The 27,171-nt window shown below is 51.7% G+C and overlaps 7 protein-coding genes across 7 annotated transcripts; 2 read left to right on the top strand and 5 right to left on the bottom strand.

Moving 5' to 3' along the window:
- Window positions 1–282: 282 nt before the first annotated feature.
- On the bottom strand, window positions 283–1,928 carry J4E82_007192 (uncharacterized protein; the record flags this gene model as incomplete). The annotated part of the gene is made up of 2 exons (XM_051733439.1): window positions 283–1,115; window positions 1,166–1,928. The coding sequence occupies 2 exons, from the start codon at window positions 1,926–1,928 to the stop codon at window positions 283–285; spliced, it is 1,596 nt and encodes a 531-aa protein (XP_051586762.1).
- Window positions 1,929–4,210: 2,282 nt separating this feature from the next.
- J4E82_007191 (uncharacterized protein) lies at window positions 4,211–4,574 on the bottom strand (the record flags this gene model as incomplete). The annotated part of the gene is made up of 3 exons (XM_051733438.1): window positions 4,211–4,254; window positions 4,313–4,355; window positions 4,428–4,574. 3 exons carry the CDS (start codon window positions 4,572–4,574, stop codon window positions 4,211–4,213), a joined length of 234 nt encoding a protein of 77 aa, XP_051586761.1.
- A 1,991-nt stretch (window positions 4,575–6,565) lies between these two features.
- J4E82_007190 (uncharacterized protein) lies at window positions 6,566–7,678 on the bottom strand (the record flags this gene model as incomplete). Its single annotated transcript, XM_051733437.1, has 1 exon — window positions 6,566–7,678. The coding sequence occupies one exon, from the start codon at window positions 7,676–7,678 to the stop codon at window positions 6,566–6,568; it is 1,113 nt and encodes a 370-aa protein (XP_051586760.1).
- A 731-nt stretch (window positions 7,679–8,409) lies between these two features.
- Window positions 8,410–10,035, bottom strand: J4E82_007189 (uncharacterized protein; the record flags this gene model as incomplete). Its single annotated transcript, XM_051733436.1, has 1 exon — window positions 8,410–10,035. The coding sequence occupies one exon, from the start codon at window positions 10,033–10,035 to the stop codon at window positions 8,410–8,412; it is 1,626 nt and encodes a 541-aa protein (XP_051586759.1).
- Window positions 10,036–12,275: 2,240 nt separating this feature from the next.
- On the top strand, window positions 12,276–13,386 carry J4E82_007188 (uncharacterized protein; the record flags this gene model as incomplete). The annotated part of the gene is made up of 3 exons (XM_051733435.1): window positions 12,276–12,762; window positions 12,815–13,199; window positions 13,305–13,386. The coding sequence occupies 3 exons, from the start codon at window positions 12,276–12,278 to the stop codon at window positions 13,384–13,386; spliced, it is 954 nt and encodes a 317-aa protein (XP_051586758.1).
- A 469-nt stretch (window positions 13,387–13,855) lies between these two features.
- Window positions 13,856–23,694, bottom strand: J4E82_007187 (uncharacterized protein; the record flags this gene model as incomplete). Its single annotated transcript, XM_051733434.1, has 6 exons — window positions 13,856–14,178; window positions 14,229–17,261; window positions 17,311–22,791; window positions 22,867–23,145; window positions 23,207–23,301; window positions 23,348–23,694. 6 exons carry the CDS (start codon window positions 23,692–23,694, stop codon window positions 13,856–13,858), a joined length of 9,558 nt encoding a protein of 3,185 aa, XP_051586757.1.
- Window positions 23,695–25,264: 1,570 nt separating this feature from the next.
- Window positions 25,265–27,169, top strand: J4E82_007186 (uncharacterized protein; the record flags this gene model as incomplete). The annotated part of the gene is made up of 3 exons (XM_051733433.1): window positions 25,265–26,029; window positions 26,083–26,672; window positions 26,737–27,169. The coding sequence occupies 3 exons, from the start codon at window positions 25,265–25,267 to the stop codon at window positions 27,167–27,169; spliced, it is 1,788 nt and encodes a 595-aa protein (XP_051586756.1).
- Between the last annotated feature and the right edge of the window lie 2 nt (window positions 27,170–27,171).

Raw genomic sequence — 27,171 nt, 5'->3', positions numbered from 1 at the left:
GACTTCTGGGTATACGGAGGAACATAAACGGGGACAATCAATGAGGCCGCCCACAACAGCTGCGGATCAGCGTCATTCGCCAAGGGATGCCTAACGCACTTTTACAACGTGCATCTTCAGGTACATTGCCCTCCCATAAAAACATTACAAGAAAACGGGCCCTGCGACTCGTAGAAATCATAAAAAGCCATACCTAACATGGCAGACAGTTCACACGCAAAGTGCAGAACGTAAGCACTGGCAGCTAGGTACGCTCTCAATCAAAACATTATCAAGTTATCATCATGACATCCGCGGGACTCTGTCAATAGACATGCGAGCGGCTGCAATATCCATGGACATGCGAGGGGCGCGGTCGATTGAGTGCCTCGAGAGCTGGTAGCTCATGCGCCAATCAAGTGGCAGGCGGCCTTCGTTCGTAGTCCGTCGAGAGGCGTGGCCGACAACAACGTGCATCTCAAACTTGTCCAATCCGGTCTTCTGCAAGTAGGCTTCATATCCCTCCGACTTGGAAGCCCGCTTCATCCACTCCTCACTCACGGCCGATGGGTAGACTACACGCAGCAGAGGCTCAGCACCTCGGAATCGATAGTATTGTCGGATGTCGTCGTGGGGGAATAGATGCAAATCAATCCTCTTCATTGGTCCGTTGACCGCGGTCAGCCAGCTTTGGTTGCTGTTCTCGGGGTTCGGAAGAAGCTTGTTAAGCTCGGCAACGATCTCGGAGATACTGCGGAAGACTACTCCCTCGGTAGATGTGAAACGACAGTCGGTTCGGCGTGTGCGGACAAGGCATCTGATGAGCGGCAACAAGTCGATGGGTTCCATATCGAAGCACGCCGCATCGATGTCCAAGGAAACTTGGCCCTTGAGAGAATCCACTTTGACGAGATTCGACTTTTGGCTCCAAAGGTCGATGATGTAGTGCGCCTTCTTCGCGTATATCGGCAGAAACTCATTGCGAATCTGTTGGCATACTTGAGTGAGGTTGTAGTACTGTCTACGCGAAGTGCGCGCGGGTTCGCCTTCGCGTTGAGCCAGCGCCGGGTCGTCGTGTCGACACATCCTGATGGGCACCTCCTCGCTCATGCGCTCATAGATGCGGTTCCTTATCTCTGTGTTTCGTTAGCGCATGTATGGGGAAGGCGACTATGGTCTGACATACCTGGTGGCAAGTCAAGCAGCTGGACTGGCGCAGACTTCTTCGGTGTCGGAACATGCTCAACGGCATCATCGAGTTCAACGGTGGACGAGGCGGGCTCAGCGAGGGCGGGTTCCAAGGTCTCATTTTGTACGAGCGTGATAGCCTGCTCAGGTGTCTGCTCATGAACCGCTGTCACATCCGGGGTGGTCGCACGAGTTTCTGGTTCTGGCGTCGCGCACTGAACAGGAGTACTGATGGCGATGTCGAAAACTTCAGGCTCTGCTGCTTGCGCAACCGGAGTTGAGTTCCATGGTTCCTGCTCAGGCGTGGCGCAACGAACAGGTGGGGTAGGTGCGCGTGTCTCGTGTTCTTGCTCATGCTTTTCTTCGGGCTCCTGCTCTAGCACTGGCACAGACGTGTCCTGCTTGGTGGCAGGCGTAGCTGTGACGAGGACCCTCTGCTCGACCATCCATCCCGTAGTTGGCTTCGACTTTTCGGGGATGATAGCCAGCTCTATATCATCATCCTTGGTTAATCCGCTACCACGTTTCTCGACATCAGGCTGTACATCCGCTCGCACTTGACCTGCGACGCGCTCGATACCGTCTTCATTGGACGCAGGGATGTTGTTCGGCTTCTCAATCGTGGGGTGGTCGGTGGTTGCAGTAGTTCCATGCGCGTTGACGGGCTCGGGCGTCGCGTCGTTTGTTTCAAGCGGCTCCGTCGACGTCTCGCGCGTCCGTCTCGCCCGACCACAACTGAAGAGGTCGCCCAAAAACGACATGGTTACTCTCCCACACCACCACGTAAGGTGCGTGGATGTTAGGACTAGTACCGTGGGCAGGTAGTACAAAAGTAGGGAAACCGGCACAATCTACCTTGGGGTGTCTCCTAGCTATTATGTTCCTCCGGCCAGGATTGCGGCATCTAGCGAAAATGAGGGCTAAGCCTTTTCCATGATCGATGAAACGTATTGGGCGAATGAAGTGGTGTGTAAGATTGCTATCATAGCGGGATGACCGGGGTGAGGTACGTGCTTTACCCCTGATCGGCGCTGATATCTCCACTTCTGATCATGACTATCTTATCTACACGTGCTGCGGCACTTTCACAACTCCATCAGCTGGCATCATGCCCGCATTTTCTCGCCCTGCCGGTAGTCCCCGGAACGGCGCGCGCGGATGCTGCGTCTGCTCGTTCCTTACAATCTCATCAAGGTTGCGAGGCAAGCCTATTTGCAAGCTCGCTCCCGCTCGACCACCATTTCATCTCGGATAACATGCTAACAAGACTAACAAATTCACCGAAGAAAAGCATCGGTCAACTGACTACCCGTAGCGGAACTCTCCAGTTCTCCTTTCCTAGTTCGACGCAAGGCCGTCTAAGCACGTGCGAGCTTGCCCAGATATCGCAGTCTAACCCCGCTGGAGTTGCGGAAAGATCTTACCCACGACGTCATGATAGATCACGGTCCACGATGAGGACCTGTCAGGCAAGAGAATTTCATGAACCTCTCATAAACCACACGGGTGCATCGCACAAAAATCCAAATGACGGATACGCGATCAACAAGCACATACCAAGCACGGCACAACGACCTAGTAGTTGAAAATATCGAAATGAGGATGAGCAATGAACGGTTCAGTGTAAACTTAACCCACCTCCTAGTCCTTCCTTCTTTCCGTGCCTCGTGCGTTCGACTTTCCTGTTCATCGTCTTCAAAACGATCAACCAAGCGAATTGATCATTCGCGATGTGTCTGCGATTGGTTGTTGTTCATAAGGACTTTGTCGATATGCTTTTGTGGTCATATCAGCGGCCCCGCCATCTGATTGCAGCCGCTCCAGTAACTACTTAGGCGAACACAAACACTGTCTTTCGTTGAGTGTGCTACAGCTGCCGCAGCGCGATCTTATGTCAAGAGTACATAGTATGATACGTGCCCTGGTATCCCCACTCCCGACTTGTAAATTACGCGGATATGATGCAACTCCCAAGAAAAGTAAGGTGTTTGCCGCAAATTCGATAACGACACGCAAGACTCAGGTGTTTATAGATGCGTACAGCCATCCACAGGTACCTAGGGTCCATTCGTTGGCAATGCCGCGCCAATTGAAAGACTCATGGTCAGCTGTCTTTGTATGCAATACAGGCCTCTCGCTCTCCAACAGGCGACCTCGGATCTAGTGTCGTCTGTTGGTGTCTTGGTGCCATCTAGGGAGCAGATACTATTTCCCTGCATAGGCAGTATTCAGTCCTAGGTGTAGAGGTCAGGGGCAAAGGCGCCTACTCCGACGTGGCTTAGGTCAAAGTAGGGCCAAGGACGAATATGCTTAGCGATATTGGTTCTCGACCCTAACCCGACCGTCCGGGGGTAATGATACTGCTGTTCCCGGAGATAAGGGATTGCTTTTTAGGTTTCAGCTCTGTATGCCTACTAAGGCTAAGACGCTAGCCATTCCTCAGTCGATAGATACGCCACACGCCTTGAGTATTTTTGATACGTCTAGAGATCGACACAACGTCGTACTTGGCCTCATGGTAGATGTATGCAGCTCTAGTAACATTCGCAACTAACCTAAGACGTGAACGCAGCTTGGGGAGCATTGTTGGAGCACACTGACGGAAGTCTGCCTCGAAGGACTTCCAAGACTATCGGACCTTCTAACAACAACAACAATGGTCATATCACAACAAGACAGTACTTGTTAGCTATTATCGGCATCATTCTAGCAGACGTTAATCACTGTATCGGCACATAATCAAACCAGCTCGTTCTCACCATTATACGTTCATCGTATACGGTGTCACCTCTAGGAGCTACGATGTGTCAAGACTGATGCAGGTAATCATATCTATCACGGCTCAATTTGCACTTATAGTGACTACATCACATTCTCGCATCCAAATGGTTGATGAGCGGCGCTCTCACATTTCTTTGTTCTAGCTATATGCATAGCACTCCAAGTAGATCCCACCCGCTCCTTTTCCCATCTGCTTCATCTCAACCGGATCGTATATATTTAGATCATCAGATATCTCCTACTGTGATAAGGATCATCGCCCTTAACCACAGTGGCATGCACCACTGAGGCAAAGTCCAGCACCGCCTGCAGACAAAACATTAACAGATGCACCAGAGGCCATGCTTTTGTGATCACAACTTACAGTTCTCGGTCCTGGCCCAGTTACCATCCTCACCGCACCGAAGCTAGAACGGTGTTAGTTCAGTCTTAACAGCAGATGAGGTCTAGTGATTGGAAGCGGTCGCCAAAGTACTTACTACGTGCTTCAAGTTGTTGCTGCATGCTAGGTTTCCGGTCGCGCCGTGGCAGGTCGTTCCAGCGTTGTGGTTGTTGCCCTTTTCACACTTCTGGGCAGAGCCGGTGAGGGCCATGAAGGCAATGATGGCTAGAGCTTTGAACTGCATTGTGTTCGGGATCGAGATTCGTTCGAGGGTATATTTTTGTTCTCGTAGGGGTTCCTGTAAAGAGAGATTGTGTGTGTTCAGATGTGAAATAAGAAGGAAGCAGAACAGAAGCTGCCTATATATGTTAATTCTTCTCTTAGTGACGTAGAAACACAGTACGCGTACGGAGAATGTGCCTTTGGGACTTCTGGAGGCCTGATCCTTATGGCAACGGTCATTGGTTGGAACACAGAGAAAGAGCTGGAGAAGAGTACGTAGCAGTGGACTCATGAAGACATACACTAGTAGTGTATACGGTAAGAGAGCGACGGGACGGAGCGGTGGAACCATGAGAGCAAGCGCCGTGGGCCTTACATTAGCGTCGCGGGCCTTGCATTAACGTCGCCGAAAGATGGAGCTGTCAAGCTTGAGCAAAGGCTTATTCTGTGTATGCCGTCACCGCCGCGAATTGTTCGCTGTGGGATCTGGCTTTTGCAAAAGAGAATAGACACTGAAGATGTTTGTGTTGTCCGTGATGTTGAGAACAGGTTCGCGATCTATCTTGGAAGCGCAACAAGAAGCGGACCTGGTGTATCAAGCATTCTTGTCCAGGACTAAGCAATTAGCCGAGTACTTAGCATTGCGATCTGCCGAAGTAGATGAGGCCGAGGGCCGTAAGGTTGATGATTTAGTGCGTGATTAGGGGCATTTAAGCTGCAAGTTGCACATCTGGATCTTACCTAGGTACTTCGTACATCTTCCGAGGTCAACTGGCACGGCCTATCGTTTCCACCGGAGTCTATCTATGGGCTACCCTGTAGTAGTTACGTGTTGTTCTGGCGATCCATTGTTACCAGATAATTTTCAGGGTAGTGGAGCGCACCTAGTTACCTCCCATAACTAGTTAGCTCCCGAAACCCTTAGTAACATCTCATCATACTACGTCCGTAGTACCTAGTAGTAACATTGGCCAAGTCAGTATGTCCACCTGCTGATACACACTAATAGATAGTGTATGGCACCCATTGCGTACGTGTCGAAGGATCACCAAGCACAGACCCCAATAAACCGTGTAAGCAGCACGCCTTGAAACGGCGAGGCAGAGTGCGAGGGAAGTCGTGATACTTTCATTGGTTGTCGGAAGTGTAAATGTGCGAAAAAGATCCATTGATCGCTGGACAACGTACGACGACGGCGGTGGCGGATAGGCAGTGGAGAAGTAAATGCCTTATCTCCTGAGTGGGACGCCGGCTGCTGGTAGCGAATGCGAAAGTTAACGCAGATGAAGAGTCAGGTGAGTAGCCAGGGATCGCAAAGATGTGCTTTTCTAAATACATCGGGTGTTCGAGGCAGGTGATATTGGAAGCGGGACGGAAACTACCGGTCACAGAGAGACATCAACAAGACACGAAAAGGAAAAGGACGAGAATGAATATGTTCAAAATTACCTATGTCTCGGACCCTTATTCGTGGGGTGGCTACCACTAGATGCACTTCTCTACTACTCAGGATTGGTCAGTACCGAGACCACGACTGCGGACCGAATACAGTGTTCCACTGCCTTGACGTCGTCTTTTTTCCCTTGCAGTCTTCTAATACATTTAATGCTAAGGTGGATAAGCAGATTTAATGACATAAGCAGATATGTTCCAACCAAGTAGTGAAGATGTGTCACTGCCTGCCAATTTCGGAGTTAAGAAGAATAGCTGTCGGGTCAGTAGGCAAACGTACAGATGTAGCTGCAACCGTAGACTAGCGCGGATTAGCGGAACCTGAGGGATACTCATGCTTCTACAAACGAAGAGTCTACGACCCACAATCTATTTGGTCTTTCAAAGCATCCAATCTCTACGATACGAGGCAATCCACACAAGTGCAGATGACGACGTGCGACCGCACCTGGTGATCTGCTCCCTACACAAGGCAGCGAATTGAATAAATTTTGGATTAGGGGTATCACTAAATTGATACTACAAAACATCTCCAATTTGCTTTCTCCACAGCCTGCCAGTTTAACCCTGCTGCCACAAAGCCGTAGTATGACCTTGGAAGCTAACCCCATCAATCTCCCTAATTTCCTCGTTACTGAGCCTCCACCCTAATGCCGCGCAATTGCTGACCGCCTGTTCTTCCTTCCTCACACCCACAACAGGTGTGATTCCCTTACACATATTGTAGTTCAGCGCCACAGCACTCAGTGGCACGCCGCGCTTTTCGGCAATCTTTTTCAGCAAAGCATTGACAGGCTCGATATCCTTCATGTCATAGCTAGAGAAGCGATATGTCTTTGGCGGCGGGTTGTCTACCGTGTATTTACCCGTAAGACGACCTTGGGCAAGCGACGAGTATGACTGCAGGACGATACCGCGTTCTTTGCAAGCCTGAAGGAGACCAGAGAGTTCCGGTTCTCGGCGGAGGACAGAGAATTCGACTTGATTGATGGCAAGGGGAACGCCATACTTGGCTAGTTCGTCTGACATCTTGATCATGTCTGCGAGGCTGTAGTTTGCTACGCCAACGGTCTTGGTCATGCCCTTTTCTACGCATTCTGCCATGCCTTTGGCGATCATGGAGATGGTCTGGAGATGGATGGGCCCATGGACAAGGTAGATGTCGATGTAATCAAGGCCGAAGTTCTTAAGTGAGGTTTCGAGCTTCTTCAGTGGTGCCATTGTAGGATGAAGGACATCTTTCGCTTGTGGTACGACGAAGAATTTGTCTTGCATGACGAAGCTGTCTCTGGGAAGGCCCTGGACTAGTCTCCCACAGATGGTTTCGCTCATTCCTGTACCATAGACTTGGGCGGTGTCGATGAAATTGACGCCTTTGCTGAGGCAGTGCTTCCAGGCTGCAGCTACATGGGGCTCTTCCTCAGGCTTCCAGTGCCAGGTAGAGGTATCACCCCACGACCATGCGCCGATGCATAGTGGCGGTGCGTGGACATCACCGTTCTTTCCCTTGTATACAACCTTGGCGTCAGCAGCTGGGACCCAATCCTCTGGCATTACGGCGGCAAGCCCATCATATGAAGGGTCCACTGGGTTGGGTTTGGTGTGCTTGCCGCTGTGAATGCCAGTCACGGCTGACATCCCCGAGCTTAGACCGGCTTGTAGGACGTGCTGCATCTTTGCGGACGAACGTGACTGAGGTAGAGATTGGGGAAAAATCCAGAGTTTGAATGTGACTTTTGGTGCTTTGCTGCCTCCAGCGTGTTGTTATACTCGGGCGACAGCCAGATCGACGCGACGGCAAGTCGTCGGCATCATAGCCGAGCACCTTGTATGATGCGGCAATGATACTTACATTAATTCACAGCCTATGCGCAGCCATTGTTCCTGCATGGGTGGCACAAGTCCGGGAATAGATAGACTAGACCCTGAGATACAGGGGGCAAAACTGCGTGACGTTTTGGGGTGGATGTCGAAATGATGTAGAAGTGATGTAATCATTTCACCACGTTTTTTATGTCGGTACTCACGACGCGGACATGTCAAAATCATGTCCGAAATGTACAAAAAACATGTCCGTCGTAGTATGGACGTATATGCAGGGACCTAGAGATGTGTTTAGGGATTGTGGCTCGGTAGTCGCGGCCGTTTTTCGGTGGTGGCTGGGAGCTAATCGTGGAAACCTCAAGCATGGCGTGTGCGTTCGGCGCCGACGCCAACGTCCCTTGAGGTGCAACACTCAGTTTTCTTCGAAACTATTGAGTTGCATCATGTATATCATATGAGTCAAAGTAAATTGAAAGGTGTAGTGAGCAAGTAAATATAACAAGAAAAGAGTATTTGAAGTAGACTACCATGTAGTCGGTAGAAATGGAAAATTTATTCGTTTATCTTGTTGCACGTAGCATTTACAGAATGCTGTTGTCTGCGCACGTAAAGGCGCCATTGACGTCCGTAGTGGCAAACACGTTCAGCAACGCGTCGATACTGGCATACATGCCTGGAACCACCATGAAAAGGGTAACACACATGATGAAGACGTTGAACGCGGCCATCGCAATCTTCTTCTTGCTCGAGCGCCACTTGCCGTTCCAGTTGAGGTGGAACCAGAACAGTACGGTAACACCCCAGGTGAACCATGATAGCAAAAGCGCAGCAGAGATGTTGAGAAGGGAGCTGAATACTGGAATAGCGTTGGCGAGGATCCAGACGACGACCCAGAACAAGGTCACAGAGAAGATCCAGACAGCCCATTCAGTTTTCTGGCCCATGTGGCTCATAGCGACGGAGGCGCGACGGCCGCGTGATGAACCGGAAGAAGATGAGACCTCTTCGTTGAAGCTACCATTCTTCTTGGCCTGGTGAGTACCAATCACGCGCAAGAAATAGACGTGTAGGTAGCGTCCGGCGGTCATGCCAAACACTAAACCAGTTCCAAGAAGTCCAACAAAGATGAGTCCGTATGCAACCTTTGCCATCAAAGGCTGTAGAGATCCGAGCGCGGGCGAGGCGACGGACTCGCCGGAAAGTGCGTAGACGACTGCGGCGACAATGCAGTAGATGGAAGTAGAGACACACTTCTCAATCGTGACAGCGCGTGGGTAATCACGAGAAGGGTTTTCCATCTCAGCGATGACAGTAGGGAAAGCCTGGTTCCCGCTGAAAGCAAAGGCGATGTTCAGGAAAGCAGCAACAGCTTCCGTGAAAGTGGGGCTTCCGATGGCCTTCAGGTTGAGTGGTGCTCCCGCGTTCCGGGGGCCTTGGACACCAAGGACAATCATAACGAACATTACAGCCGCAAAGATCGAGATGGTGCAGGGCCACGATGCCCATGACACGAAGCGCATGCTATGGGGTACGCACATAGCCCACATGGCAATGGCCGCGACGACTGTGAAGGCGACCGTGCAGGTCGCGTGGTCGCTTACCGTGTTAAGACCGATGGAGATGGTGACGACTGCGGATGCGCTGATGAGGGCCATGTTGATCAAAAAGCCAATGGCAAAGACGAGTTCAAGCCAGGGGCCACCGAGGACGCGTCCGTAGTCGACAATGTTGAGCATGTAGGGGTACTTGCGCCAGTACTGGATGAGATTGTAGGCGGTGTACAAGCTAAGCATTCCCATGCCAATGATGGCGACGATACCTGGGAAGAACCCGAGAGTGTTGAGAGCGGCTGGCAACGACAAAATGCCAATTCCAACCTCATTCGTTACGAAGATGATGACAGTTTGTGTGGTGTTGAGTTTCTTAGCGTCGCTACTGCTTGTGGGTCGTTTGCTTGCATTCTGGATGTCGGTAACGTCGCCTAGGTTTGTATCGTTTTCGGAGTAGGTTTCGAGTTTTTCAGGGTCTCCGTGCTTCTTCTGTCGCAGAGGGTCTTGCGGATCGTAGGTTGGGTCTGCTGCAAGGGCAATAGTAGGTCGCTGGGCAGATACGGGTAGGGCATTGAGAGCATTGGGCTTGTTGTCGAGTTCATTTGTATGTTGCATGGGAACGTCGCCGTGGGCAGAAGCGAGATCTTTGTGGTCCATGGTTAGGAGGTCAAGCACTTACGCCTGCATATATCGTTTTCGTGTTGTATGTGGTGAAAGTGGGAGGATTGGAAGGGATGAGGAGGAAGTAGTCAAGAAACGAAGTTGTTGATGGAGAAGATTTGATGGAGGCTAAGCTGAGCAGATAAAGAGATGGATGGGTAAAGAGATGAAACCGTCACAGCGCAGTGTGGAGGAATTCAAGGACATGGAGAATTACGTACTACCGCACATCGCACTCGGACCAAGAACAGTAGCTGTTGATAGCGTGGTGAGAAATGCGTCCGAACTCTAACGGGGACTGTGCACCCAATAGCTGGTGGCACTCGGGGGCAGGGTCTCTTGGAAGCGTGGAGGCCGAATGGCTCTTTTATCCACTTCAGGCATGTGGGCCTCCCCAGATGCCGTATAGATGAAGCTGTTAGTAAAGGGACCGACTTGGTGTTTCGCGAAACGCGCAAGTGCGGCACGCTGGGTCCTTCCGGACGATGCGCAGCCTTCCCACGCTCCCGTTCCTATCAAAAGCTGTATCGCATGCGGAGAAGGGTCGTGGTGACGTCTGATGTCCATCCACGTCGGGAGCAAACGCGCTAGTGAGAGCCGCATTGGATGATGCGAGACCCGTGCCGAAGAAGGCCGGTGTGACATCCGGCAGCTTGGCCACCATCGTCATAGGTCTGGGCACCTCGCGATGTATGTCAGTCTCAGATGGCGAGTGGTGCGAGCGTTCTCTCAATGCCAGCAACTCTCCGAATATTCAGACGATGTACAGACGTTGAATCAGTGCTCTGCGCCAATTCCGCCAGGAGATAGGAAGACGACAACCGGAACAAGGTTACGCTGGGTCGCATTGGCAGTGAATGCAAAAATTTCGCGCGGTAAAACGTCGGCCGACATCCTCAATCTCACCATGTTACATCCAGTGAAAGTGAGGCACTGGGAAGCCTAGACGCACGGACGGTTGGCATGGCGGAGGAGTTGGGATGGCCAAGCCCGGTGTCGCGCGACAAACCTCGAGGCCAGATGTATGCGATACGTTTTGACAGCTTCCCAGGCAGGTCGAGAATCACCTCCAGACCGAGCCAGACAGCGCGAATGGGATCGCGGTACTTGAACAAGGAGGTATTTCCTCTGCATCGATGTCGCTATTGCAAGGTACAAGGCCGCAGGAGCCGAGAAGGAGTCGCATAAGGTAGCCGTCGGCGTTGGATTGCGATCGAACGAGAGGGCAGCCAGAACAGTTCGCGTGGGTCGCGACACATCAATCATCACTCCATTTCCGCTGCAAGGTACCAAGTGGCCGTATCTGTGGAGTCGCGTGGGAAGTCGCATAGGAATCGCGCAGTGTTCTACTGCTGGCATGTCGCTCTGGATGACGAAAGTGTTGCTCTTGGATGGCCGTGTTGGCATGGAAAGCTATCAGATCAGTGTCAGAATCTCGAGCAGAATGCCGAGTATTTCCCCGCAATCTCTCGAGCGAGTAGGTCAAACGAGAAGAGATTGTGATCATTGTGGGATGCCATCGAGGGTATTCTCGGTTGAAGGTTGCGTGGGCGGAGGGAAGGGTTGATGAGAGGCCCCTTACTGAGTGGACACGCATTTCGGGTTACGCGTCAAGCTGAGTCATGCGACTTCATTTTCTCGTGGATCCTTTGAAATTCCCACCTGGCCCACCTTTGCCGCAAGAATTCTGCAGTTGGAGCGGTTCGGGTCGCCTCACAAAACACGTCTTTTGTTTCTTCACCGTCATAGTGTTGCGCCTCGTCCGCTCGTATTGCGCGCTCGGCAGCGTCCCCCAAGATGCGGCGCTGGTGTGGCTGTGAGGCGGGCTGACAGGCGCACTGGTGCACTACCAGCCGTTCTTTCCGGGCGGGAAGGCGCCAAAAAGCTTGGCTTACGACTATCATCACCATTCTCAAACCATTCAGGGCCGCATAGGAGCGTCAAGCATGTCGACAGCCTTCTTGGCGTCTTCTGGTACGCGCATGCCTTTCCCCAGGAATGCCAGGAGGTGAAACGAGAGATCGGTAGCCCGGTCCACCCCATCTTCAATGTGATGTCTCTGTTTTCTCACCTTCAGTCGTCGTCTTTTCCCTTATCGTCTGTTCGAGCGAACAACCTGCCGATTTCCCTGTTTTCTCGATAACCCGTCCCCGAGACACCTACCGCTCCACCCGTCCTTACCGAGTCGCTCTTTCTTTCGTCCCTCGCTCTTGCCTTCTCGTTTCTCCACATCCGCCATGATACCCCGGATAGCGCTCTCGGCGCTTCTCTACGCCTCCACCGCATTCGCTGTGTGCACCAAGCTCGAAGACTGTCCCCAATTCGAAGCCCTCAAGACCGATGAATGTCAGACCTACCATCACTTCCTCGCCCGCGGCTCTACCTCGCCCTACCCGGGTCACGTCATCGAGACTGTCGGCAAAGTGTGCAACGCACTCAATACCAAGGAAAACCCCAAGGCTTGCGGATATGAGGATGTGCAGTATTGGGCCATGAACGGTGGAGAGCGATGGTGCATATCCTCGCACGAGGGTGCCATGAACGGCGCCGAGCAGATGAGGAACTACACTGCCCGCTGCCCAGACAGCCACTTGATCGTGATGGGCTTCAGCCAGGGTGGAAGCGTCATGCTTGATGTGCTTGGTGGCGGTGGTGGTCCACTATGGGGCTGCACGCAAGAAGAAAACCCGGCCATGAACATTACAGGTGCGCCTGGCTCCAAGGGTATGTTCCGGCTATCAGATCGAATTTGAATTGCATACTGACATCTTCACAGTCGCAGCAGCAGTCGTATTCGGCCCTACACGACGTTCCGCAAACCAAACCTTCACTCATGGCGGCGGCGAGATCTCAAACGGCGGCGCACCACGGACAGCCGAGCAGAATGCAGGACTCCAGCCCTATGCTGACGCCGGCAAGCTCCGCGAATACTGCCAGCCCGGCGACCCGATTTGTGCACCCCAGAGCGAAAACAAAGACATGTCCAAGCACCTGAACTACTTCGACCTGTTCGGTGATGAGGCAGCGCAATGGGTCATTGACCTCGCCAAGAAAGCTGAGAGCGGCGACCGCACGTCCGGCGCGAAGAGCATGCTACACCAGACCATCTCCCATCCTGTCGCCAACATCTTCGTTCTCATCTTTGTGCTGTTCGTCATATAGTAAGTCTATTTCCATACAGTGGTTCCATAGAAGCGCGATAGACGGAGTGGCGTTAAAACTTCTGGGTTTGCCATCGTGAAAGAATGTAGACTTATACCGTGCAGTTTCGCAGTGAGGAAGTTCGCCGTGTGGAAGACCTCGCGCTTCCCCATGTACACCCGCGTCAACTCGACCGAAACCGTATGAGGCACCACTAGCGCAGTTCCCTCGCTGGACCCGAGTTCGACACGCACTACATGCCTTGGACATGCTTGGCGCGATAAGGTGTGGCTTAGCACAGCCGCATAACCGGAATGAAGGGGCAGTGCCACACTGGCACCAAAGAAGAAATGCGGTCCCGAAGACCAAGAGGCGAAGGGGGTCCTGAGTGCAGGACGTGCAGCTTATGTACCCTTACCCCAAGTGCGGAGATACCCTTCAATTGTACCATACTATATGGATATAGCAATATTTATTACCTACCAGTCGACTGGTTCGGCAAATCACACCACATTAGCCTCGGGTCTGTTGAATTCCACAAACCCCTGATTGCCACCTGTTGTATCATGCATGAGAGAAGTCGGTACCTTGAGCCCACCGCGAAACGCGTATGAGTCTTTACTTGTTGCTATTGTGTTATTGTACATGTGCCAATTGACGCGCTGAGCGCACAGCTTCACTCTCCATCCTCTGCATCAACGAATGCCTCCTCATCGCTAGATTCAAAGCCTTCGTCCTCGCCCTCCGAGTCGTCCACATGCTGAACAGCGGGAACAAACTCCTCATCATCATGATCATCATGGTCCTCCTCCTCTTCCATAGAATCGAGCTGGCCGGGTACGGCACGGGCAACATGCTGACGTAGAGCAGGATCATCTCCGTGTGCGAGTTTGCGGAAGAATGGATGATTCTCCGTAAGCGGCTTACCAGTAGTAACAAAGCCCATGGGAGTGTGCTCGAAGTCCTGACCTTTGCGGCGGAGGGCAAGCCACTCGTGTACTGTGCCTATGTTAGTGAACCATTGCCTGCTACATATTCGACATACGTACCGAAGGTGAGAGGCTTCTTTGCGAACGCATCCTTCTCGCGATGCTGGGATAGGTTCTCATCAAGACCAAGGTATTCAAGCAGTTGATAGTACTCGTCCCATTCCAGGTAGAGCCGCCCAGCGAAGAGGCCCATCTCGACACGAAGCCAGACAGGTGCCTTGAAGTCTGTGGGTAAAGCCGGCATCGCGTAATAGTCTAGCTGGTTGAAATGGAGCATCCTTCGGGTGACAGGTGCAGCGTAGATGATGAGGTGAACGCTTCCATCATTCAACGATGTTTGCGGCTGCTCTTGCATGGCCGGTATGAGCTGATCGGCTTCTTCTGGGCTGACGAGCAGCGCTTGTTGACCGATTGTACTCCAAAGAAGCCAATGAGAAGAACGGATGTAGTTGTCGTTGGGCTCGTAGACTTCGATCGTGCGAGAATACTCAGCTGAGATCCACAAGCCTGACTTCATCGATGAGTTCACCGTATGCTTGCGGCCCAGCGAAGTCGTTCGTCCTAGCACCGAAAACATCGGCTGGTAAGCATCGCTTCCTGGAACGAGACGTCCAAACGCTGCGAAATGCTTGATGTCTTCGTGCAGCGGTTTGACCTTGTGGGCGTTGAACAGCAGTGCTTGTTGAACTTCGCGAACGTTTTCAACTTCGATCTCCACCTCACGCTCGGCCTCGCGCTCTTGCTCAATTTCCACCTCTTCTAGTGCTGATGCATGGACAGCAGAACCTCGGTCCTGGAAACGTTTCTTGCGATTCACAAGCTCAGTGTAGATGCTGTGTAGTGCAGGTCTCCATGAGATGATGGCTGTGTTAGCAACAGCACGCCGATGGAGCTCGCCCCTTGGCTCATAGAGCTGTTTCAAAGAAAGAACTTCTTTGATGCGAACAGTGGCGAGGAAAGCTTCTCGTGATGGCAAGTCCTGCAGATACTCGGGATGCTCCAATCGGGCTTGCTCTTGCTGCAAGTACTGCAAGGTTTGAGCGAAATAAGACGGTTCTAGCTGTTCCATAGTGTCGCAAGTCTGACCGAACACCCAGCGAAGCACGTCACCTGATGTTGGCCGGTGGTGAACGCTAGTCTCCTTGGGTAATCGATCCAGTATACCCTGGTGAACCTCAACGGGCGAGAAAAAGGTGACCGATTGGGTCTGGCCAAGAAGTCGTAATCGCATGGCGGCTTGTACCAGGGTATCCTTCGTCAGATGCTGTCCAAGAGTCAAGGCGGCCCTCGCGTTTGGTGGGAACTTGATGTCAGTTCCTCTACAATGACTCTCGTCTAAGTATACGACACATCGATCCAGATCGTCAACAAATGGAGATGCTACTAGTGGTATACGTCTACCCGTACGGTACAACACCCATACCCGATGATCGTTGTCGAAGTACACGGCCGCTGCAGCTTCATGGTCCGCATCTAGCCAAGCTTTGGCGAAGTCTTTATTCGAGTGCTCAAGCACTTGCGCACCTGCATCGATCAGGATCCTGACCCGACCACCTTGACAGGATCCGTTTGAGTAATGGCCGTTATTTGGTATATGCATGTAGGTACTCGCGAGGTTGTTGATCATGTCTGTCTCAGTCCAACGTGCTCCGTTCGCGAAGGTCATACGCACATATGACTGGTTGCGAGGTGCTAGTAGATAGTATGGCACTTCTGCATTTGTATGCGCTAACTGAGGAAGATCCTGCTGTTGCACTAGTAGAGGAAGTTGATGCCTGGAATCATTCGTACCAGAGAAACCAGTAACACGGGGTCCTTTGTTGTCTTGACAGGACGGAAAAAGGTTCCAACCCGATGCCTGAAGCTTGAGGCTGAAAGTCTTTGCATACTTTGCGAACACAAAGTTGTTCAAGTAGAAGTCCATGAGGGAGGCACTATAGCGTACGACTTGATAAAGCTCGCCCAATTGCCGCATATCCTCGGCATTGATTGCCGCATAATCGTCTAGTTCTTTCGGGACGTCGATCCCCTTTGGGAACCACTTTTCGTACTGGATGCTCGGCTCGTCGGTCTTCACTAGATGAGCAAAGGCTTCTTTGAATTGATGGACGCTGAGACCTTGATAGTAGAATGACAAGCATGTCAAGGTGATAGCGACATCGGGGTGGCCCCACTCGGCCGTAGGAGAAGGCACGCCCTTCGCTAAATACGGAACTGCTATCGGTGCTCGTGTCGGATGTAGCCCATACTGTACGTTCCAGCGCTTCTTAAGGGTTGTTATCAGAATACGATGCACGAACATGCCGCGGAGCAAGTTCACAGCGCGCATCAAAGTTGGTTTGTCCCGAAAGAAGCTAGTGATCTTGGATATGGTTTGGCTGCGCACGGCTGGTTTCGAGATGTAGCCCTGTACATCTTTCATGAGAGCGGCTGGATATTCGGCGCAAGGAAGTATCAACGGAGTCTGTCCCTTGCAGATGATCTTGACTAAGAGCTCGATCAGATAATCCTCGGCATCTTTGCGCAAGAAGTAAACAAGAGGGAAGCCAGCGGACCCACGGTTGACCACTTCAATGCTACGAGGGTAGCGTGATTGGACACTTGAAGAGAAGTCCTTGACTAGGTGGAGTACAGCCTGGGTTACCTGCCACCGCATTGGATGACCATCCACTGTCGCCTGAGTGCCAGATGGATAGATGAGTTGAGTCCTGATCGCTAAAGATACGTCGCATTCATCTAGAACATCGCGAGTATGTTCATCCAACCAACGCTGTGTTTCGATCATCATGGAAGCCGTTTCGAGTTTCTCGTCACAAAGCTGTTGTAGTCCACTCAGCTTAAACGAGAGGATATGCTCCGGTAATGCGATAAGTATACCACAGCGAGCCTTCAAGCGTTCGTGCAACTTTCTGTATAGACTCATCAAGGCTTTGGTAGGAGAAGACTTTCGAGAGAAAGGTATATGCATCAATTCGCGATCAACCAAGCCACCAAGTTTGGCTTGCATTACTTGCGCTGACTGTAGTAGAAGAGCTCTCGGTACCACAACGCGAGCGAGGTCGGCTTGGTCAGCAAGGAGAGCTGCTACCATAGCTATGAAACGTCAGTTTATGATGACCCAGGTAATTAACTCAGCACTTACGGAGTATACAAGACGTCTTTCCTTTACCCATCAAGAGTTGCAGGACCGAGTTCTCATTCGTCTGCGGCGAGACTGTCGATAGAGCGACTTGTACCTGCTCATCTCGGAGAAGGATATCGCCGTCGATCTCCAGCAATAGCCAGTCCGGAAAAGTCATGGGACTCCAATTTCCATGTCCCTTGTTCGCCCATTCATCTCGCTCTTGCTGCTTCTTCCACCTCTTCTGAGCATCTTGAATACGAAGTAACCGCTGGAGCTTGCTTACAGCCACCCCAAAGGCCACAAGTGCTTCTTTCATACCTGCGCCAAAAGCAGTCCCTGCAGTAGTTCGAAGCTCCGTCAGAAGCTCAATCGTTGTCAACTTATGGTATGCATCCGCCATCTGCAGCCACTTCGCTTGCGGATCTTGAAGTGAATAACGGATGCGATCGGCAGCCGCTGCCAAGACATCTTTGGCTGGCAAGATATCCGCTGTGGTGACCTGAGGAAATGTGATATGAGCCGTATCTCGCGCATGTAAAACATGTTTTTGGAGAGCATCAATACTTGCATCCATCTCTTTCGCATATCTACACTGCACGAAAGAAGACGGATCTTTGAAATTGGCAACGATATCCCTAAGCATTCCAATCTCTTGTGGCGGAGGATGAGCTACTCGAGGATACAATGGTGCCTTTTTCGTTTGAGCAACACCCACGAAGTTGTGCATCTTGGTAGAATGATGCGTAGTGTTACCTGACCTGACAGTTAAAGCTCCAGCATACGACCAGGAAGTGTGAGGAGGCGCCGTCGTTCTGGGTTCTTCGATTGTGACTACTCGTGCCTTCATCAAGTCTGAGAGTGACTGGTCGTCATACTCCTTCGATCGTACGGGATACAGCGACGATGGCATTAATTCTGTATCAGAGCTTGCTATCAAGACCAAGCTGGCCTCCGTTTGATGAGTAGTCATACGGGAGAGAACTTCCTGCACCTGCTCTAGATACAGCGACAATTCGTGATTGCGTGTAAGGCGGGTCCATTCTGAAGCCACATCGGCTAGAGCCTGGTCAACGTTCAGATATGTAGGGTCAATTGCAACCAATCTCCGCAAGTCGATATCCGAGGCTGGCCATTGTTGTATGATCGAGCCAGCCAACAATTCGCAGGCTTGATCAACACTCGGACCATGTAAGCTCTCAGCTTTGACTAGCTGCGAGCGCTTCCTGAAGCCGGTCTCGGAAAACGGCATTCGTGCTCTCTCCATCAACGAGATGAGGTAAGATGCGGGAGGAGCCCCATCCGCTCGGAAATGGAAGTACACCGCGTGGCTAGGGGCTTTTATGGCGCGTATCTCCGGCATCATTGCGAAAGAGATGAGGACACGTAAGAGATTGAGGTCCGCATCCGAAGAGAACGCGATGGTTCCGAGGAGGAACATTAGGCTGAACCTGTCCTCAACACTACACTGGAGTGATTTCTGAGCGAGCGCACCCCACTCGGCTTTGATGTCGACAGCGAGGTGATCAGTAAGCAGGCATTTCCGGTAGTACTTGTCGTAACCGCCCAGAACTGGAGCATCGTGGAGAAGTGCAGTCAGTGTAGTATCCAAAGAGCAAGTTGACTCCCAGTTGAGGAGCAACTTTGATACCTCGAGCACGTTCAAGCGATCCCGCGAAGCTCTACGAGAATCACGTGCGCTATAGGGAACGTCCTGGTTGCCATTTCTCTTCCCCATCTGAAGGTTGGACCTCCCAACCGCCCTGGCAGCTAGATGCTTGATGTCCGGTTCCAATTTGACGATCTTTTGAACCTCGCGGTCGAGGAAAAACCGAGACAAGTTGGCAGATCTTCGCAGTATTGTAGCGACAACAGTAGCATACCGATCATCTTGCATATAGATAGTGCATTTGGGCACCCACAGCACCGTCTCCATGTACCTAGCGTCTGGCGGATAGTAACCCCGCTTTGGCGACAGCTCTGCGATGCGATGCAATGTGGCTATCTCGTCGGGCAGTAATGGGTTCCAAGGCTGGTAAGTTCCTGTCTGGAGAAGGTAGAGGGCTTCCTCAGTTCCGGTCCGCCGCGTCAGTGGGTCGGCAATAGCGTGGGACGTGTAAGCGTGCAGTAGAGCTTTCATGTAGAGCAGACGTGGTTCAGGCGCACAATCAATACGTCCCAGAACATCATTGATGGCGTATTTGAGGTAAACACCTTGCCCCATCTCAATGTCAACAGACACATGAGGCCCGTCTTTGGAGACTCGGATACCCCCCCAAGGTACCAATATGCTCTTTTGTCGACGATTGGCAATGGAGTGAACAACAATCTTATTCATCAGCCCATACCAGGTGCCCGCATCTTGGTTCTGCAGAATGATCGCACCAAGTCTTGGCGACTGTAACAAGCCTTCCTGGTTGATGTGAAAGCTCAACTCCATCCGCTTCAGATCCACAAAGATTTTACCATCGACTGATGCGAATACTAGGATCTGAGATGGAAACTCAAAGTGAGAGAAGATCCGAGTGACGCTCTTGACTAGATCACTTCCCGTATCCAACAATGTTGTCTGCGCTGGCTCTTGGAATCGCCGGACAGCGTGGTAGAAGCCTGAAGGGTGCCAGCGTATCCACCAATTCATCAGCTTCGATGCCCATTGACTGCTTTGGCGAATCTCGATGTGCCCGCTGTAGACGTGAAGCCAGTGGTAACAATCTTCCACTAATGGTCTAGGAAGATCGGGCGTAGGACCGTCCAACCCAAAGGCATGCTTAGGAATGAATTCAAGTAGTTGGCCGCCCTGGTCTGCTCGGATGATCAAGCGATTGTCGCGGTAGCCGAGATGGATTCGATGGCCACGCACGGTCTCCGACAACGCGAAATCCATGCCTCGTAGAGGAGAGGGGTAAACGATCGGATTCTTCGTACCGAGAATGTGTTGGTAGGTTCTGTCCATACGGTACGACTGCGGAAGTGTTCCCATCTCTTGTCCATCGATGAGTAAGGTACCATAGACATAATTGTAATGTACGAAATAGGAATGCTGCTCAGCAGGTGAGTGCAGTGTGTATGAAAGGTACCAAGTGCCAGGAATGCCTTGGAAACCGGCCTCGTTGAGTTTGTAGTCGTCAGGTATGTACCATACCGCTTCTAGAGCTGCTCTAAATGTCTCTTGGGTTGCCAATATAGCGCTGCTCACAACCTCGCGGTAATCATAAGCGAACAATATGTCCTGTACGATGGCGTTGCGCATGTTGTATGGCATCGCGTCGAAGCTGCCAGCAAGGTTGTACTGCAGTGAGATAGAAGCATCAAGATACATGCGAAGGCTTTCAGGGTCTAACCATGGCGGTTCATCAACGTGCGTTGTCCGCTTGCACAAGAGGGAAGCCCATATAGCTGATTGCAATACGTTTGGATCCTCTGTCACCATGGGTTGCAGTTCTTTACGCCAGCCATCGGTAATCTTACGGGCTTCTTGGAGAAGGCTAATGCCTTCGTTGCGGACTGTCGTGCTTAGAGTCAGGGAGGTAACTTTGAGCAGAACCGTGATCAATAGTTCCATCTGCACAGGCTCGCGCCAATTTCGCTGGATCGCTTCTAGTCGGTATTGGACCTGCTGCAGGAGCTTGCTGCAAAGGCCATCGTCGGACAACGCACGATGAACGTCTGTGCAAAGAGAGTCTGCTACAGTGTTTGGTCCTAGCTGTAACACCAAACGCAAAACGAGAACCCAGGTGGACTCTGACGAGAAATTAAGATTAGTCGATCCCATCTCTCTGAGAAGATCGAGCCATCTCGAATGGGTGCCGGTCAGAAGACCTTGAAGCGCCGTGAACTCATGAATACCGACACCTTGGGGACACCTGGCTTGACTTGCCTGGACTTCATTTGATGTTGGCCACATGGCATAGTCAAGCTCAAGAGACACCAGCGGCGAGTTGAGAGGACATTTTACAGGGAAATGATGCCAGAAGGAAGCTTTCTTGGACTTGTGAGTCCAAACCTCACCGAGCCTGTCATAGTACTTGGGCTTGAGACCGCAGGTTCGAATGACCTCTTCCAACCCGATTGGAAAGCCCCAGCTCGCATAATGACACTCTAGATGGGCCTTTTTATATGAGCCTAGAGTCACTTGACAGTTGGTGTTGTTGACGTATTGACGGAGCTGCGAGTACTCTCGGATGAGCGAGATTCTATCGAGCTTCTCGATCGTTTGGTTACACAGTTTAGACAGTAGAAGCCAAGTTGCATCGCGATACGCAGCGAACACCTCGGGACATTGTAGTTCAAACAGTGCTGCTTTGACTGCCGGCTCGTAGCTTGGTAGCGGATGCTCATGAATCTGAATCCGAAATGCCTTGGCCTCGTTGTGGAGATCATGCCAGTCGCAGGGCCGCCGATGTCGTGATTGTGTCGTGCCGTCCCAGCCGACAGAAGTGTCATAGATGCACTCCTTTTCGTTTCGCTTGTTGATGGTTTGCGCATGATGTTTGCTCTTCTCCTCCCATTCGACGCTCTTAGCATCACACGCAACGTCGGCTGCCTGTTCGATCTCTTCCCGGATTACTGGAAGCTCACCCTGAGGGTCTTCGCGGTCGTAGTACTGTGCAGCGAAGCAGTCATCGGCGGGATCATCGAAAATGGTTTTGGACTCGGCATTCGACCGTGCGCGATAACGAGAGTGTAGGTACTTGCGCACCTCTTGACTGCGTATCATTTCCTCCCGTGTAATCAGTTGAATGGGATCCAAGATATCAGCGTCGAACCCAGGATGGTATTCTTTCAGCAAGGGATAACAAGCTACCGCGTCTTGGTCCATAAGAACCCAAAGTTCCATTACATGAAGGAGATGCTGGCTCTTCTGGTCGGGATACGCTAGGTCCATAGTGCTAATTCTGGCGACGTAGTCCCGCATTACCCTACTCATCTGTATGGCAAGAAGACCTTCAGGTTGCGTTGATTGTTTGGCGGGAAAGATCACATCCTCGACAAGCTTTGAAGAAGCGATGTGGCTGGAAACAGCTTTCATGTAAGGCTTGACAGAAGCCTTCGACTGGAGGTATGATTGTAAACGTTCGTCAGATGTTTGCTCTTCAGACCTTGAATAGGGTGGACGTGCAGATAAAACACCCCTCAAGAATCTGCCGCTGTTCTTCATGCGAAGGTGGAACTCATGTGGAAGGGCGTACTGGCGTAACAATGGAATGGATCGTTCCCGCGACTCCCTGTGAGTGCGCCAGACTCGCTTTAGGTATCCTCCAGTCGTGGCTAGAGTAGTCTCGAAGCTGCTTTCGAAAGAGAGCAGAAGATTAGCGTATCTGCCTGTGGACGACCTGTTGGCTCCATGGACATCAGAGGCAAGCTTAGCAAGGCGACGACCTAGCTTCTGTCGAAACGAGAAGACCGCGTCGAGAGGTATCCTCTTGAGGATGTTCTCCAGCAGCTGTGCATGCAGAAGACACATCAGTGTCTTGTAGTAGAGTCTGCCGACCTCTGCACCTAGGTGATAGTATAAGTAGCGCTGAACTGCTACTCGTAAGACCAGGTAGAAAGCGGATCTCCTCTACGGCGTACGAGCATTATCAAAGACGACGGTGTCGCGCACACGCTTTCGTAAACATGGTACTGAGACCGCAGTGCCATTGGCCTCTAGTATGGTCATCAAAAGGCCTGATATGAGAGCCGGATCACTGGTATCTCGGATCTCTGGTATAGTTGCGGCTGCCTTCCAGGTGATAGCAGCGAATTTCGTAACTGGCTCGCTGCTGGCTTGCTCGATGAAGGTGGCAAGAGCTTCCTGGAAAGCCTCTTCGTAAAATTTCGAAGCCGGTACGGATACCGCGCAACCAGGGACTATGATTGAGATTAGTAAATAGCATATGTGTAGCATCGAGCCTGAGGTTTGGTCACTTACAGTTCCATTGTAGCGCGCTTTTGGCAGCAAGCACCTTGTCAGCTGTCGCGGATGTCTCGAAAGCTTCAAACACGATTGTGTGCTCCCCAGGATTCCTGTAAAAGTTAGTGGAGTAGATGCTAGCATGTGAAGATTACATACAGTTCTTGAGGGTATACTAGCAAAGCGCAATTCTGAGGTGCAATATGCAGCACAAGCATCTTGCGATGGCTCAAGTCGCGAAGCTCCTTGATCAGCGCGGCCTTGCCGATAGTCCCGTCCACGTTGAGCACTTGACATGCGAGTAATGTCGCCCGGAGTCCTTGGATATAGGAAGCGAGATCTGTAGCGACATGAGGTGTGAGTCTTGCGACAGCATCCAGCATGCGCTCCAGTAAGGCTTCTTCGATACGACGGAGGTTTCCGTCCTCTTTGCCAGGCACGTTGCGGGGTAGCGCGACATGGTTGTACTGCTGTTCGAGAAATGGTACACGCGCGGCGGCTGCCATAACGGTTCAGAGTGCCTGCTGCAACGAGGCAGCGGGCAAGGTAATTCTGTGTCAAAGCTTACAAGACAGCGAAGGTGCGGTGTCGCGATGTAACAAAAGCGGCAGGTTGTCGGGTTGTCGGGTTGTTGCTGAAAACGCGACTACTCAGCGAGGGTAGGTACCAAGGTTGAATCAGACGCCAAGCATCTCCGTATTAGGCGACAGCACTGCACAACCGGCCTCTCCCAGCGATGAACGATGACCAGTGAGCTTTATGAGGAATGTGGGAGCGATTGTCTCATGTCGCCGGTGAACAGACCGCGTGAGGATGGAGTGCTGGCTAATAGATTGTCGATCGAAGCGCTGTACGGCGCAACGAGGAGGCCTCAGCCTCGCCAGCTCCAAGAGAACAGAGAAGGCTGAGTCTCGCGATTGGGCGTGGCACACAAATCACAGACGCTTGTCTTTGGCCATCTTCAACGCCTGCATAAGGATGGTTTTCACTATCCAATCATGAAGAGACTGAGACGCGGAAACGACTAAGGATCAGCAGAACTCCATTACGCTGTGTAACGTAGGATGTGAAAAGGACAGGAAAGAAACGAGCGCAACAAGACTGGATGAGGAGAACAGAGCGGAAATGACTTGAAGAACCCTGGACGCAGTGGTGTGCAAGCTGTAAGAGAGTATATGCGTGTCAGTATAGGTGCGTCAATCTTCATCGTGAGCCACAGTGCGAAGGCTCGTTTCGGTGGCCTTCCAGCGTGTGGGAATGATTACACTGTCGGCAGGATACTCATCAAGGACATTCAGGCAGGCGCGTCGTCGGAGCGCGTCGTGGCGCGGCATGAGTGGGTAGCGGCAAAATTAGAGGCATGATCCACACCACATCCCCTCGATGATTTCTTTGACGGACCTCTGCGAGCTTTGCCACGATGTGTGATGGGATTGACGACTCCATAGCTGAGAGAGGCGTGGTGGTGAGAGGTTTGACGACGCGTGAGGCATCTCATGTTTACCCAGCCCCTTGCTTAGCTCCAAGACTAGCACCATAGCGCTTTCCCCTCACTTCTCCAGAGCCCGCATTCTCATTGTATTTACCTCTCTGCTCCAATGGCAATCGTTGTCTTTTCTCGAACTCACCCAATGAGGCCCTCAGAGGACAACGAGCTCTCGATGTAGTTGGCGCCGATCTCGCTCTCCAATCGAGGCAAACATCACCCGCAAACGGCATATCGGCTGCAGCACCTGCCTTCCTCGGTTAAACTGCTACACCCTCAGGCAAGCAGGTATCACCGCTATTCCATGTGGGTTTATTCCCGCTAGATTACTTGTCGCCACAATGAAGATGGGAAAGTGCGAAAGGGCGTTTGCGACTAGCCCGTCTCGAGCTCCATGGCGCGACACAGCAGTTTGTGGTTGAGTCACTTCTTCATGTCCCACGATCAGCTGGCTTGATACGCCCTGCCCTCGTTTCAATTATCATTACACTGTTTTTGCTGTACAAAAGTAGCAGTGAGAGCTTCTCGTTTGCGGTGCGGTTTCGCTATCAGTATCGTGTCGGGTCTTTATCGGCGTCGTCATCAGCGCCATGTCTCATAGCGATTTCGCCAAAGACACGGCCGTCGCAAGAACACCAGGAAGAGACGAACACGCCACATCACCATCCACTAAGTCGCATACTTCAAACAAATCCCGCGTCATCGAAGACATCGAAACTGAAGATGATCGCGCCTCCATATCGTCAGCGTCGACGCATTCCGACTCAATCAATTCGGTAGCAGATCAACGTCCGTCTATACATCATACCTGGAGCAGAAACACCGGGCACTCGTGGCCTGGCGACAAAGACGATGCGATTACAACGGTCACTACGAACGCAACGCAAGACCCGCGCTTCGAAGTCGATTATGAGGAGGGAGAGGACCCAGAGGAATGGCCCATGTTGAGGAAGGCCCTCGTCGTCTTCTTTATGAGCTTTTCGACACTAGTCGTAGTCATGTACTCGACGAGTTATACAAGCGGCATACCGGGTATGATGGAGACGTTTGGTATACGGTCGAAGACGCTGGTAATATTGGGGATAACAACCTACCTTTGTGGTCTTGCAATTGGATCGCTGCTCCTAGCACCACTTAGTGAGATGTACGGCAGGAGACCGGTCTACCTGATCGCAGTCGCTTTGTTCACGGTCCTTATCATACCGTGCGCTCTGTCGAACAATCTAGCCCAGATTCTCGTTATGCGCTTCTTCGGCGCAATTGCAGGCGCAGCCATGATTTCCAACGCCCCAGGCACGGTTTCCGACATATCCAAGGAAGACTATCGCGCCCTTGCATTCTCCATTTGGTCTCTAGTGAGTACTGTGTTAACCGTTGCTGCTGAGTAAACCTAATCGCGATGCACTAGGGGCCAATGAATGGTCCCGTTATTGGACCTCTCATTGGCGGATTCGTCTTCCAAGCCCTGGGTTGGCGATGGACAAACTGGGTTGTTATGATCGGCTCTGGTACATCCTGGTTCATGGTCTTCATGATCCCGGAAACATACAAACCAGCAATCCTTCGCGCCAAGTCAGCAAACAAGCGCAAGGAAACCTCTGATTCACGATACCACTCGCGCTACGATGAGAAGAAAGCCTTCTGGCCTCTGCTTCGGGAGAATCTTTACCGACCCCTTAGCATGGCGGTCAACGAACCGATTTGCATCTTCTGGGACGTATATATAGCATTGGTCTATGGAGTCTTGTACTTGTGTTTCGTCTCATACCCTATCGTTTTCGGCGAGCTCCGAGGTTGGTCGCCTGGACTTGTTGGACTGGGTTACATGGGTATCGGTATTGGGGGTGTCATCACGATAGCTTCAGAGCCTCTCCTTCGCCGTATGATCAACAGTCATAAGAAGGATCCAGAGACTGGCAAGCCCTACCCAGAGGCCATGGTCAGCGTGGTCGTTATCGCTGCAGTTTGCGTCCCGGTTGGCGAGATGATCTTTGCCTGGTATGTACAGCTCCACGATTAGTTATCGTCCTCAGAAGCTACATTACTAACACATATGGTGTAGGACATGCACTCCTAACGTCCACTGGATCTTTCCCCTCATCGCCGGAATTCCCTTCGGTGCTGGCAACTGCGGTGTCTTTATTTACGCATCTAACTACCTCGTGCATTCATACGGCATCTACGCCGCTTCTGCTCTCGCTGGAAATGCCGTGTTGCGTTCTGCTATGGGTGGAGCCCTTCCCCTTGCAGGCCCAAAAATGTACCAGAGCCTTGGTCCGCATTGGAGTGCGACAATGCTCTCGCTCATCGAGTTCGCACTGATACCTATTCCGGTAGTCTTTTACCTCTACGGACATAAGATCAGAGAAAAGAGTGCTTTGATCAGGCAGATGAGGGAGGACAGGGAGAGAGTGGATGCGAAGAAGAGGAAGGCTGCCGAGAGAGCGGAGAGGGCAAAGGGCGGTTTTGTTGATGAGAAGAAGCTAGAAGTCTGATC

This window comes from Alternaria postmessia (genome assembly GCF_024291825.1).
Source record: "Alternaria postmessia strain BMP 2775 chromosome Unknown scaffold_47, whole genome shotgun sequence".
Lineage (NCBI taxonomy): Eukaryota > Fungi > Ascomycota > Dothideomycetes > Pleosporales > Pleosporaceae > Alternaria > Alternaria postmessia.
This window is presented reverse-complemented; position numbering and strand designations above follow the sequence as displayed.